Genomic DNA, 15,151 nt, shown 5'->3' with positions numbered 1-15,151 from the left:
AGACAGATTTCTTAGAGAGGACACAAAATATGTAAACTATGAAAGAAGAGATTGATAAGTTAGACCTCATAGAAATTAAAAACTTCTGCTTAAAGACACCATCAAGAAAATAAAAGCAAGCCACAGATTGGAGAAAGTATTCATAATACATATTTCTCACAAAGGATTCATATCTAGAAAACATAAAGAATTCCTAGAAATCAATAATAAAAAGACAAACCCAATTTCAGAAAACAGGGTAAAAGACTTGAACTGGCACTTTGCAAAAATAGATAAATAAATAAATGACCAATAGCACATGAAAAAATATTCAACATCAGGGAAATCCAAATTAAAACCACGAGATATCATTTTATACCCACTAGAATGTCTAAAATTAAAGAGAATGACCATAGCAAGTGTTGGTGAGGACATGGAGTAACTGGAACTCTCATACATTGCTGGTGGGAGTATAATAACACAACCACTTTGGAAAACCATTTGAGAGTTTCTTATAAAGTTAAACATATACCTACTCTATTACCCAGCAATTCCACTTCTGGGTGTTTACCCAGGAAAAATGAAAGTATACGTCCACAAAAGTTTATGTACAAGAATGTTTATAGAAGCATTCATAACACCTAAAAAAAAGGGAAAACTCCAAATGTCCATCAAGAGGAGAATGGGTAAACAAATTGTGCTACATTTATATAATGGAATACTCAGCAATAAAAAGGAATAAGACACTGATACACACGAGGCCATGAAGGAATCTCACAGAAATTATGCTGAGCAAAAGAAACCAGACACAAGGAGAATGTACTATATAATTCCATTTATCTGAACTTCCAGAATAGGTAAAACTAATCTATGGTGAAAACACAAAACAAAATATTACATTTATTGCCTCTGGCCCAGGGAATTCACTGGGAAAGGATGCAGGGGAACTGTCAGAGTGATGGAAACGTTCTACGTCTTGGATTGGGCGCTGGGTACAGGGTTGTATGCATTTGTCGAACTCAAATTCTTCACTTCTGATCTGTTCATTTCACTGTATATAAATTTTACCTCAAATTAAAAAAAAATCAGGGAGTAGGGGTGGGGGTGGTACCAGAGAAGAGGAACAGAATCCCTTAAAGAACAGAAGGAGATTAAGATTATAAGGAAGAGAACATGATCCTTTTATTTTTAGCACATTCAAGGGAAAACTAAAAGGCTGGCCCCAGAACAAAAATCTAAAGTACAGTTCAATAGGCACGAACCAAAAGAGGCAAGAACCAATTCAGCTAAGATGACGATGAATAAAAACAAAAACTCAGAGAGTATGTTAAACAAAACACGAGATTGCCAGATTTAGCAAATCTATTTAATCTGGCAACCCAAAGCAACAGACCATTAGGCGACAAAAACCAGCCAGCCTAACTTAAAATAGTGAATTTTTTAAAGTATGTTTCACAAAATGCTCTTTTTATAATTTCCACGATAGAAATTCCCACTGAGGATGAACTAAGATTTCACATATACCAGAAACCACCCAAAACTCATTCTTACCTTCAGTGAAACTCCCTGTTAGGGTTATTACCACAAATACTTTCCCTTCTGGCTCCAGATCCACCTAGAAAGAGAAAAAAAAAAGTTATATTCTAATTTTACAGTACTTTTTGTGGGCATCAAATAATTCTTTACAGAGAGGCCTAAATGTGCAAATCACAGCCACAATCAGATCTAAGTCTCATTAAATGGCAGAGGGGCAAGAATCAAGGGAAAGTACAAGAAACTGTAAAGGTTGAAAACACAATTCTAAAAGAAACAGTTCTTCCAATGTTTCCCTTCTCTTGAATTTTATCCTCTTCCATTTTGGCTCTTCATGATATCGAGAAGCACATCATGACTTGGGCATTGTTTTGGAGACACCCCTATCTTATGCACATCATTTATAAGAGCAGCATTTTATTAAACCACATGTTAAGTGTATGAAATAGAGAAATAATGGTAACATACAAGGTAATGAACAAATGTGGTGTGGTCAGCTGCAGACCTTTAGTTTCCAGGAAGTAAAATCTATGAAGGGGAGTGCTGTCTCTGCCTACAGCATCTTCACCCACGTGTAGGTGCTCTTCAGGAAGCACTAGGGCAGGCAGTCCGGGAGCTTTGCATTCACTACCCTCACTGCTCACAGGAGTATCAACGTTCCTTGACTTTCTTCTCTATGAGCTGAGATGTCAAGATGTACATTCTGCCAACGAGGGAGCTTGAAACCTTCTTACTAGGTCCCATCCTCTGCACACATTCTAGTTTCCCAGCGCCTTCACATAGCATCCTGGGGCACGCCCTCCACATCTGCTCTGATCACACTAGCCCAGGTAGGCAGGCTCTGCCCTCTTCATGCTGGTGCTAACCTTGAACTACCCATAAACATCTCTAAGCCTTGGATTGTGACATTCTTTTGGACCCAAATACATGAATTTACAATTGTAAATAAAATCTTTTCAGGTTCAGCCCACTTCTGCCTTTAGCCTTTCATCTAAGAGAGAGAAGTCCAAAGAAGCCGAGTATAGAGGCGGATGATCATTCCTGGTGGAATATTAAATTTAACTAAGCTGCTAATCGCATGGTATGGTAGACAGGGCCCGGAACTACACCAAGACATGGACTCCAGCCTGACTGCCACAGTTGGCTTTGGACTCTGGGTAAAGTCCTTAACCACCCCAAGCATCACCATTGTCATCTGAAAGTCCACGATGTCATTATTCAGCATTTCTGACATGGCTTCCATCAGATGATCTCAAAGAGCCTTAGCAGTACTATTTACTGTTTTTATTGTGCGTAAAGGTGACAAAAATTGAAAAAAAAATTGCACTGACCTTACCCTAGCTCACCACCACATATTTTTTATACCACACCTTGATTATATACTTCTCAAAATAAAAGATGCCTGTTTTGTACTGACTCAGCAAGCTTTATCTATCTAGCAGCCTATTCTTATAAACCTTCGCTTTCTCTGCATAAAATCTGCCATCAACGTGGTTACCACACTGTAGATCACCTCAGCGTTCGAATCAGATACTTGCATCACGACTACTGCTAACTTAACCATATCCCCTTAACTATCTTAAAACCACGTGTGCACCTTTATAGAACAGTTCTGAAAATAGAGCTCTCTGGAGAGATGACTAAACAGGATGTCAGTCTCTAATTGTCTCCATTCTCTGCCTTGACTTGTTTCAAGTCAAAAATAAGTTATTTTTAAAAACCACTCCCTCGTCTTCACTATAAAGGCCTGGCAGAAAGCACACACATGCACATACATTCGACCTCACAACATAAACCGCTGCTGGCACAGGAGCTGCTGCCAGCCTCCGGACAGACAGACTGCTGGGGCCGCCCCCCGATCTTCCAGCCCACGGCCAGCATGAAAACTCCCTCCAACACTGCCCCGAGGGCTGCAGAGAAGGCCACTCCTCCCCGACCCACCAGTCAGGAGCTGCTCTGACAGGTGCAGGAGATTCCACCACTGGGAATCAGGAGCCCTCACAAGTAGGACGGGTTTGCTGCCACATTTTTGACCAGTGCCACCGTTGCGGTGGAAAAGCCAGACTCAAACGTCATCTTCAAGCCCAGTCCATCGAAGACCTCTGACCTTAAAATAGGGTTTTATGAACTGCAGGTCGAGGCTCATTAGTGGGACATGAAAACAATGGAGAGAGTTGCACAACACAGGGATTTTTAAGTAGAATAAAATGGAACAGAAAATATGAACATGCCAAGTAGTAAGGAAAACTATGTCACGAAACTTCCGTTTGCAGTTTTGTATGCATGTATCAGGGTACATCAGGTTTTAGCGTAAAAATGTATTCCCTACTGTGTCACAGAGAAACAGTTGGAAAAATGTGGCCTTAGAGGTTATCTGCTCCATCTACACAGTGCTGATGGGCTGCTGTCATCTATTTATAGTGGCTGCTTAGATAGCTCCAGTGACAGCCAACTCACTACCTCCACAGCTGGCCTCTTTCATTCCTGTACCCACAGATCTTTCTCTAACAGCAGAAATGCAGCAGCCAACAGCTTCCATTCACTGACCCTCATTCTGTACCCTATAGCTGTAGCGGATATTTTCTCTCTAGGTAGAATATCATTCTAGCTTCTGAGATCAGCATTTCAGATTTATTTGAGAACTACTCCTCCCTCACATATAGTGCAAATGGTTCAGCTGGGATTCTACCCCTAGCTCCAGAGTGGACACAGGAGCCAGGCCTGGCCAATCAGAGCACTGAATTCTCCAGCCTGGATGACTAGTGCAGAGCTGACACATACTCCTATATCTGGCCATCTGAGTAACTGCTATTCCCTACCCTCAGTAACTGGTTCAGGGTCAGACAAAAAATCCAATAGGTCCAATTAGGAATCCCCTACAAAGAAGAGACAAGAACTCACTTCTGCTGAACTTCAATCTGGAAGGACGTAAATTTGGGTGCGCCCGGCACCCTTTAAGTTACCACATTGGGCTGGAGAATGAAGTCAGCAAAGAAAGGAGAGCTGAGACACTGAGAGAGACGAGGTCTTGATATCATTTAAATGACTTGCTTGATTCTTCTGGACTTTTCATTGATTTGAGCCCATAAATTCCTTTTGCTTTAGCCAGCTTGAGTAGGGTTTTCTATCACTTGCACCCAAAAGATTTATCTAAATTGGCAGCCGAAGAGAATAAGTCAAATATTTAAAGACAATTATCATCTCCCCTCTACACCTTCTAACATCCATCCCCTACAATCTGCCTCCTTGCAGCACCGAAACAGCTTCTGCAACCCTTACATGTCCCACTGTGTCAAATCCAAAGATATGTCTGTCTTCAACTCGGTTACTCTCTCTGTAGCATCTGATCCTCTTGGCAGCTTCCTTCTTCAGGAATCTCTCTTATTCCTTCATTCCAAGGCACCTCTCTTCCTTGGTCCTCCTCTCGCTCTTCTCTAACTTTCTCTCTCAGGCTCCTTTCCAGCATCTCTCTCTCTCTGATTGCCTTTAAATCTTGCTGCTTCTACGTCCTCTCTTCCTTCCAATGGAAGATTCAGACTCATGATTTCAAAAAGTACCTGAGATTCTTTGGGGCAGGAGTAGGAGAAAGAACCAGACATATTGAACCTCCAAGGGAGTGTAGTCAGACTCATTTCATAAGTCTTAAGCACAGACCTCACTCCCAAACCTATATATGTACCTTTTCTGGAAGTCTCCATCTCAGTGTCCCACTGAGACAAGTTCTTTAATTCAACATATCAACATGTTCAGAGTTCAAATTCTTATCCTATACCCCCTAATAGACACCACTGACTCTACCATTTACCCAGCAGCCTAGGCTCCTCACCACATAATATAATTCTACTAGAACCCATCAAGGCCACTTTCTGAGCCTCTCTTAAACCTGCCCCTTCTTCTCCACTCCTCCCACCATCCCTCATCTGGCCTCTTGCAACGGCCTTCTAGCTGGCTTCTGTTTCCAGACTGGTTGTCCTCCCACCACCCACAACTGCTGCCAGTGACACGTTTCAAAAATGAAAATCTGACCATGTGACTTCCTAACTGAAATCCTTCAGCCTTTCTTCTCCCCTCCATGATACGCTCCAAACGGAGCCTGGGACATAGCCCTGCATGCTGTGTCCCCACCACCCCAAACACATACAACCTGTATCTCAGCCTCTTTTAGTTACTTGTAGACTCTCCAGGGAGGCATGTTACCTCATTTAATCTGAGATACCAATAAAATGTGTTATGGGCCAGGCAGCATACTGGAGAATGTAATCAAAATTGTGAAAAAGACGCATTAGCTGCCTGAAGCTTACTGCCTAGTGATTTGGGGCACGTGGTCTTTCTGGCTGGAAAATCCTTTCCTCTCTTTTTTATCTGTCAAACTCCTATTTGTCCATCAAGACTAAACTCAAAACCCACCTTTACAGGAGACCTTCCCAGACCTCTTTTAGACAGTCGGGCGACTCCACCCATTATGGAGATCACTGCTGGAACCCACATCATGTTGTAGTCATTATGCCCTGTTCCTTAGGACCCTGCCTTGCACCTAAGAGGACTGAAACGGTTTGGTGAATGAATGAGTAAATAAATTAACAAATATGGATATCCCAGCTTCATACAGCACATGGTTCTCTCCTCCACCATTCTGACCAGTTTCCTTTAGATATGCCCCAATTTCTCCATACCCCCATTAAAGGGTGAACATCAGCCTGCAGGTATAACCTGACCTTAACAAGGGAAAGCAAGATTGTCACCAACCCTGATCTCAACAGTGACAGCCCTTTACTGATGCAGTAAAGACTGCATGAGCACTTTGAGAAGCCCCAGTGACCAAGCTTGAGTTTGTCATCAACTAAAATCTTTGCATCTTTTCTATGTGCTTTAAGGCTCTGTTTTCCACATTCCATGCAGTGGTGAGGCCCCAAATCCCAAGAGTTTCATATTTTTTCTGTAGAATTTCAGCTTGTTGTTCCAGGCCCCAAGGCTCGCTGGATCCCAAATCCAGTCGGTTCATTCACTTTCCTTTTCAGCTTTATGGCCTTCCCAATCAGGGCCTAGGTTAGATATGTCATCATCCAAGGCACAGAATGTCCAACAGAACAGGGCTGAGGCCAGGGTGCTGGGGAGGTCCCACATAGGGATGGACACATTTAGCACTCTTTCTGTAACAATCATTCAGGGAGAAATGAAGATACTAGGCCCTCTTTTCTACAGACAACTTCTACTGGTAAGCAGGGCAACTCCTGGGCCCTTGTCGAAACCCAGAAAGCAACGGCCTTTAAAAAAATAACATTCTGATGCACAAATAGATAAATCCACAAAAACTCAGCGTCAACAAATGGTGCTGTAACCACTGGATATCCATATGCAAAATAGTGAACTGCAACTCATATATGTAACTTATACAAAAATTACCTCAAAATGGATCACAGACCTAAATATAAAACCTAAAACTCTAACACTTCCAGAAAAATACATAAGAGAAAATCTTTGGGACCTTGGGTTAAGCAAATATTTCTTAGACATGAAACCAAAAGCACGATCCATAAAAGAACAAAATGATAAATTGGACTTCATCAAAATTAAAATTTCTGCTCTTTGCAAGACATCATCAAGAGAATGACACAGATTAGGAGAAAATATTTGTAAATCATCTATCTGATAAAGCACTTGTATCCAGAATGAAGAAGTCACAAAATTCAATAATAAGAAAACAAACAATCTAACTTTCAAAAAATGGCTTTCATCACTTCATTTCACCAAAGAAGATATACATATGGCAAATAAGCACATAAAAACAAGATCAACATCATTAGTCATTAGAGAAACGCAAATTAAAACCACAGTGCAATAGAGGCCGGCCTGGTGGCGTAGTGGTTAAATGCGCGGGCTCCGCGTGAGCAGCTCAGGGTCCACAGGTTTGATCCCAGGCGCGGAACTACGCACCGCTTGTCAAGCCATGCTGTGGCGGCGTCCCATATAAAGTGGAGGAAGATGGGCACAGATGTTAGCCCAGGGCCAGTCTTCCTCAGCAAAAAGAGGAGGATTGGCATGGATGTTAGCTCAGGGCTGATCTTCCTCACACACACACACAAAAACCCACAGTGCAATAACAATACATACCTATTAGGATGGCTAACATTAAAAAGTCTGAGTATACTAAGTGTTTGTAAGAATGTGGAGCAACTGGAATTCTCATACACTGTTGATGGGACTATAAAATGCTACCACCACTTTGGAAACAGTTTGACATTTTCTTAAAAAGTTATACATACACCTCCCATTTGATCCAGCTATTCTATTTCTCGGTATTTTGCCAAGAATAAAGAGAGCATATGTTCATACAAAGATATGTATGCAAATGCTCACAGGAACTATTTTAAAAATGTGGTATAGTGGGCCGGCCCCGTGGCTTAGCGGTTAAGTGCGCGCGCTCCGCTGCTGGCGGCCCGGGTTCGGATCCAGGCGCGCCCCGACGCACTGCTTCTCCGGCCATGCTGAGGCCGCGTCCCACATACAGCAACTAGAAGGAAGTGCAGCTATGACATACAACTATCTACTGGGGCTTTAGGGGAAAAAATAAATAAAATTATAAAAAAAAAAAATGTGGTATAGCCATACAATGGAATAGTCTTCAACAATGAAAAGAATAAACTACTGATAACATGCAACATAAAAGTATACTAAATGAAAGAAACCAAACAAAAAAGAGTACATTCTGTCTAGAAAAGGCAAGAAACATAGTTTTATATGACTATAAACATATCAGTGGTTGCCTGGGAACAGGGTTTAGGGTAATAGGATGGGTGGCAGAGAGGGATAAAAAATGGGCACGAGAGTACCAAACAATTAAATGGAGAAAGAAGACTCTTTTTAACAATGATGCTAGGACCACTGGATATCCACATACAAAAGAATGAAGGTGGGCCCTACCTCATACCATATATAAACATGAACTCAAAATGGATCATAGACCTGAATGTGAGAACTAAAACTATAAAACTCTTAGAAGAAAACATAAGAATAAATTTTCCTGACCTTGGGTTAGGCAATGGTTTCTTAGATATGACATCAAAAGTAAAAGCAACAAAAAATTATTGAGAGCCAGCCCTGATGGCCTAGTGGTTTGGCACATTCTGCTTCAGCAGCCCAGGTTCGGTTCCCAGGTGCAGAACCACACCACTCGTCTGTCAGTAGCCATGCTGTGGTGGCTCACATAGAAGAATCAGAAGGACCTACAACTAGAATATACAACTATGTACTGGGGCCTTGGGGAGGGGAGAAAAAAAAAAGAGAGCAGAAGGCAACAGATGTTAGCTCAGGGCAAATCTTTCCCAGCAAAAATAAATAAATAAAAAATTGATAAATTGGACTACATCAAAATTTAAAATTTTTGTGATATAAAAACAAAAAAAGTGTCTACACCTCACTGCTCAAATAGCCTTTGCAAAGTGCCACTCTCGTCAACTTTCCCCCATCAAAGCTTCTAGTGACTTCCCAGTGCCTTGAGAATAAAACTCATTCTGCTTCACCTCACCTTCCAGGCCACCTTGGGCTCCCCCTTTTACTGTCTCCCCGCTGATTTATCCAAACTTCTTTTTCAAACTTCCGTTCTTTAAACCCTCTCTTCTAGTCAGGCCCATCTCCTTACTGTCTCATAGCCACACCTTTGCTCGTGCTCTTGTCTCTGCTTGGAAAGCCATTCTCCACTTCACCTTTCGATTCATTCAAACCTTTACTGAATTACTGAATTACGATCCTAGGGTCGGGGTGATTGACAGGTGCTCAGGATTTCCCACAGCAGCTCCCTGGGGCCGCAGGCAGGAGGGGTAACCGCACGCACCTGGCAAAGATGATGCAGCTGACAGAAGGAACTTTTGCCAGAAAGGTCTTGACATGCACATTGATCCCTCGAGTCTCAAAATTCCTGTCTCAATTATTATCTTAATACATATCTACGTCCTTGAACAATTAGGTAAAATTTCTTATAATTATATCTCATCACTTACGTTAAGTCTGTAAGCTCCATTCTAGCAGGATCTGACACTTGTATATTCCCCAAAGGGCCTAGCAGAGTTCCTTGAACCAAGTAAACACTCAACAAATATCTGTTGATTGGGTCTAATGAGCAGAATTGGAAGGTCATTTGACCACCTCAAATTCATCACATATAAAATAGCAATGACAGTATTTTATCCTGTAATAAATACTACGCGACAGCACTTCATAAAATATAAAAGCACTCCAAGGCGACACCAAGGCGTACCAGTAGCAATTGGACTACGCGGGCCCACTGCTTAGGAATCATGCTCTGTTCCCTTGATGCGCCCACCAGATCCCCAGCATTGCCTCCCTCCCCACACACACATCCCCTCCTCTGCCACACCCCTCCCTCCCCTCATACACCCCCTCCCTCCCCCCACACACCCTTTTCCTCCCCACACACTCCCTCCTCCCCACACACACACACCCCCCACACACAAACCCCCTCCCTCCTCACATACACCCCTCCCTCTCCACACACTCCCTCCTCCCCACACACATACCCTCCCCCCACACACACTCCTCCCTCCTCACATACACCCCTCCCTCCCCACACCCACTCCCTCCCACCTACCCACTCCCTCCCACACACCCACTCCCCCTCCACACACACCCCATCGCCCCAACACACACCCCCTCCCTCCCCACACCCACTCCTACCCACCCACTCCCTCCCACACACCCACTCCCCCTCCACACACACACCCTTCCCCAACACACACCCCTCCCCCCCCCCACCACGAACACCCTTAGCCAACGTTTGCTTTCCCTTGGCATCACTTTGCAGAAGCTGGGCAAGTCACTTACATCCCTGACTCAGTCTCCTTGTCGACGAAATGAGAGAGTTGTCTAAAACCTTTCTAGCTCTAATGTTCCATGATTCTAAACAGGCTTAGATAAAAGCCTGCACACAGCACTCAACGGAAACACTCATTTAATAAACTGGTAATAATTTACAATCATTTCCCTTCACAAAAGGCATTAGAATTGATCACAGACAGGAAACTTCTGGCTACTTAATATTCATCTCAGCCTGGGATAAGCAAAGGGATCTAGCATATTAAAAGAAAAAAACCATCCTTTATTTGGACAAAGTTAGAAGGCTCACCTAGACGCTATGGACCTTGAGCCAGACATCAGACATCTGATGGTGAGATGGCTCATTTCTAGAACTTTTCTAAGTCTTACTCTAGGGATAAGTAACAAAAGAACCTAAAAATATGATAAAGCATTTCAGGATTCTCTTCCAGCTGAAACCGTCTGGCTTAAAATTGAATGTTCAAACTCCTAAAGGAAAAAGAATCTTAGAAGATTGTACAATAGCCAACAAGGAGGCGTGTGGCTGTGTTCTTTAATAATAGGAACAGAAGCTACTACGTCCTCAGCTCATTGATGTGCAGGAGCCCTGCTAGGTGCCTGACCTACACTATTTCTCACCTTCACCACTTGCAAGTTAAGTATCACCACCACCATCATACAGATGGGAGAATGGAGGCTCAGGGAGGTTACGGAACTGACCGAGGTCACCCAGCAGTGAAGGCCGAGCCAAGATCCAGACTCAGGGAAGATCCCACAGTGGTTCCGCATCAGCCTCCCTCAAGGCTACCGTGCCTGCATCTGCTGCGGGTTATTACAGGTTTGCCTGCAGCCGTCCGCTCCGCCCGAAGCCAGCACGCCTGGGCTTCTGGCACCTTAGGTCATCACATCGCTCATCTTCCCTGGGAATCTGAGCAAGACTCATGCCATCAGGACCTGAGGATGCTCCCTGCCAAAGGCTAGCCCTCGGCGTCCTAGCCTCATCTCCTCACTGCCAAGGCCAATGGGAGTGACCCCTGCCTGACAGTGTCACCTGATGGCTCCGAAAGCGGGCATGAGGCAGGAGCCGCCAAGTGTAGCAAGTCTGTGCTGGGGCCGGCAAAATGCAGTGGGCGGCTCAGGTCCCATTACTCAGCCGCCTGGAGGCCCTAGTCAGTGTCATGTGCTACAGACACACCACACATCACCTTGCACAAGAAGGAGTTTAAAGGAAAAGGAGGTGAATGAGGCAAATCCTACATCCCTGCTCATTTTCTATTTTCATCTCTATAACAAGCAGACAATTTTGTGTTTTAAAAGCACACTAAGAAGTACCACAGATTAAAAACTATCAGAAAAAGACGATGGCAAAAACTGAACAGTAAAGTGAGGCTTGTCAAATCTGACGTAAGTTTAAAGTGAAGGAAAATACTATCTTTCTTTGAGTGGTTAAATCCTCTTCTTGCTAAGTCTGGACCCTGCATGAGGTCGGGGGGTTGGGGAAAGAGCCCCAGCCTATGACCACAGCTCTGGTGGCAGGTCATCTGGCTTCTGCACCCAGAACATGAGGAGGGACTAGCCTTTAAGTTCTTTTCATATGTAATATTCTATGATTCCAAGTCGGAAACAGTTTCTGAGCTACACAGAGCAAGTAAAGACGCCTGAAGACTACTAAAGAGTCTGTCTCTAAAATGCATATTTAAGGCTCACGATAAATCCTCCCCACGCCCAGCCAAACACACCCACAAAATCACTGTAAATTTAAATTTAGAATTATTTCCACTCAGAGTCCATTACCTCTATGTTCCAGTGTGAAAAGTGTATCTTCTGGCAAAACTAAAACTCTTTTGCATTAAACTTAATTTTTCAAAGTTTCTCTGCCCATAATGAAAAATCAGGAATAAATAGTTAAGATTGGATATCTCTGAGGACTAAAATATTTTTTCTCTGCCAAGGAGAGGGCCAAGGATAGCTAGAAATGGTCTACTGTGTGTTAGAAGTGCTGTGTGCGGGCCGGCCCGGTGGCTTAGCTGTTAAGTGCGCGCGCTCTGCTGCTGGAGGCCGGGGTTCGGATCCCGGGCGCGCACCAACGCACCGCTTCTCCGGCCATGCTGAGGCCGCGTCCCACATACAGCAACTAGAAGAATGTGCAACTATGACATACAACTATCTACTGGGGCTGTGGGGGGAAATAAAAGGAGGAGGATTGGCAATAGATGTTAGTTCAGAGCCGGTCTTCCTCAGCAAAAAGAGAGGAGGATTAGCACAGATGTTAGCTCAGGGCTGATCTTCCTCACACACAAAAAAAGGAGTGCTATGTGTATGTCTCTCAATCTTTGACTCCAATATCCAAGGGATTAAAAATGTAAATTAAATGAAGGATGCCTTAGGCTCTTCAAACGCTCCACTCTAATTTCTCCCCCTTGCGTCCTAGGTAGTTTAATTCTGTGCTGGAAGGCCTGCTTGACACCGCCTTCGTGAATGAGGACAGAGGCTCTGAAGGCATCTGCCCAGCCCATCAGGAGGCCCAGAGCTGCTGGTACTCCTGATGGACCAAAAAGGGTGGGCCAAGTTCTACTGAAGAAGCCCAATGCCTGCCCTGGAAACCAGCAGAGGCCTTCCAAAATAGCGCCCTCCAGAACTAAGAAGGCACTTTCCTTCTCCGTCAACAAGGTGTCCCCAAGGACCTCACGCTGGAGCAGACCTTGAAGTGAGCGAGGAGCCACAGTAACCGTCTTCTCTCTCTGGACTGCATATGCCCCACCTCGAAGAACACTTTAAAACGGCACTTTCTGCATGATCTCGATCCTTCTCTTTTCTGCTCCGTCGATGCTTCTAGAAAAAGAACATACTCTGTCCTTGCCAGGATGAAGTATTAAACAAAAGGGGCAGGTGGCTGTTTGACCATGGCTGGAGGTGAGGAATGTAGTTCAAGGTCACCCATCCGCTCAGCCACCCCACAGCCTCCGTGGGCTGCCAGGGGAGAGCTGTCAGCCCCACAGTGAGCCTCCTTCTCTGAGGGGAAGCCCCCACAAGGAAGGAGAAATATTAGGAAATGGAGAGTCTAGTAAGTTTTGCCACAGGTGCTAAGTTACTTTTCTAGAGTAAACAGGAGTATATCAAATATTTGTAATGAAATAATTATTTCCTCCCACTGTACCCCCATCCTAACATTTTACACTGAAGATGTCAGGTTAAATATATATACATATATATATATATATATGTATATATATAAATAAATCAAGAATTATCCTACACTGTTTACTCTCACCATCCATCGTAATGGAAGAAGGCGGCAAAACTCGAGCAAAACTAAAGCAAGGAATAAGTCAAAACTATGTATTTAGCATACTTAAGCATTCAAGATGTTTTACAGACTCGTCTACTTCATTGCTCATTGCTCAGGCTCTAGGTCAACTTTAGAAGACTCTGTGAATCTGAAGGGACATTAGAAAATACATCCAGCCTAAGTGTCTCTCCCAATGGTTATCCTATGACAACACCTTTCCTCCTTTAGGTCTTCTGGAGGGAGGAGAGAAGAAAGCTCTGCAGAAGAAGGGACATTTGTGCCCCACCTAGACATTCAGGTGCAGTTTCCAGGTGGGCCAGGGAAGGGGAGGCATGCAGACAGAGAGGAAGTACATGCAAATACACAGAGGACCTATTAGGGGTTACTTATGGTTGAACGTAGGCCATATAAATGAGACGGGTCAGAAACGAGGCAGGAGAGGCCCAGGTATCAGATCAGTAATGGCCTCATGGCACGCTGGGAGGCTACCCCTTATCGCAGCGCAATAGGGAGCCACCGAGGGGTTTCAATCCACAAAGTTACAAGATCACACCTACACGACAGATCCCTACAGACAGGGTTTGGGGTTATAAGGGGAGAGATGCTGGTGGTGGGGAGACACGTTCAAAGGCTATTCCAATGGTAACAATGAAGGATGAGGTGACCTGAGCTAAGCCAGCAGCGGAGAAGATGGAGGAGGAGGAGGCAGACAGGGGAAAGGCAGAGGAGGGAGCAGCAGCTGGACTTTGTAATTGGAGGTGGGGTAGAGGATGAAAGAGAAGCAGTCATGGCGAGTCTCCAGGGCTGATAACCATCCCTGGCGCCATTAACTGAGACAGGGACTCCAAAGGGATGAGCAAATCCGGGGTAGAGACAAAGAGTTCAATGCGTGACCATTACCCATGTCAACTGAGTGTCTGCTGGGCTGCCCTTAACAGCTTCTTAAAGTTCAGAAGGAGAGACAGGAACACCCCGAAGATATAAAATACAACTCAGTGCAGTCTTAACTGAACAGGTAAAGACAACATCAAAAGCATTACTAAGATCAAGAGAAGGAGCAATCACGGGGCTGGGGCAGAGCTTCCCCTGGGAATGAGGCCTGAGTTGAGGCCCAAAGGCAAGTTTCAATAAGCGGAAGGGGAGGCCATTGTGAATCAGGAGCACATGGTGAGCAGACAGAGAACCAATATCAGAACACAGACTAAACCAGGGAGGACGGAGGACTGTCCATACAGAGGAGTAGGAGAGAAGGTTGGACGCAAAGCTGGAGAAAAAGCTGCACTTAAGAGAATTTTAACCTTCTTATGCAGACCCAGGAGAGTCACTGGGTGACTTTACAAATCATGTAAATTTGCTGGAGAATAACATGTAAAAGGGGCATTTTGTCCACTAGACCAATGAATAGGAGAGAGTTATGGTCTAGAAATGTGAAAGTTTTCACAAGGGTGGAACCAGCAGAAATTAAAAATCGTATGAACAGAGCAAACAAAAGCAGTAGAACAGTCAAAGGAGTATTGAATT

General features: G+C 44.1%; 1 protein-coding gene across 1 annotated transcript in view; it reads right to left on the bottom strand.

Moving 5' to 3' along the window:
- PRKCH (protein kinase C eta) overlaps positions 1 to 15,151 on the bottom strand; it is a 220,847-nt gene that overhangs the window by 155,971 nt on the left and 49,725 nt on the right. The window contains exon 2 of the mRNA XM_058567069.1: positions 1,531 to 1,594. Within this exon, the coding sequence (XP_058423052.1) occupies positions 1,531 to 1,594 (64 nt within the window). The remainder of the gene's footprint in view (positions 1 to 1,530; positions 1,595 to 15,151) is intronic.

Source organism: Diceros bicornis, chromosome 24 (genome assembly GCF_020826845.1).
Source record: "Diceros bicornis minor isolate mBicDic1 chromosome 24, mDicBic1.mat.cur, whole genome shotgun sequence".
NCBI lineage: Eukaryota > Metazoa > Chordata > Mammalia > Perissodactyla > Rhinocerotidae > Diceros > Diceros bicornis.
The sequence above is the reverse complement of the archived record's forward strand: the minus strand, read 5'-3'. Positions and strand labels throughout refer to the sequence as shown.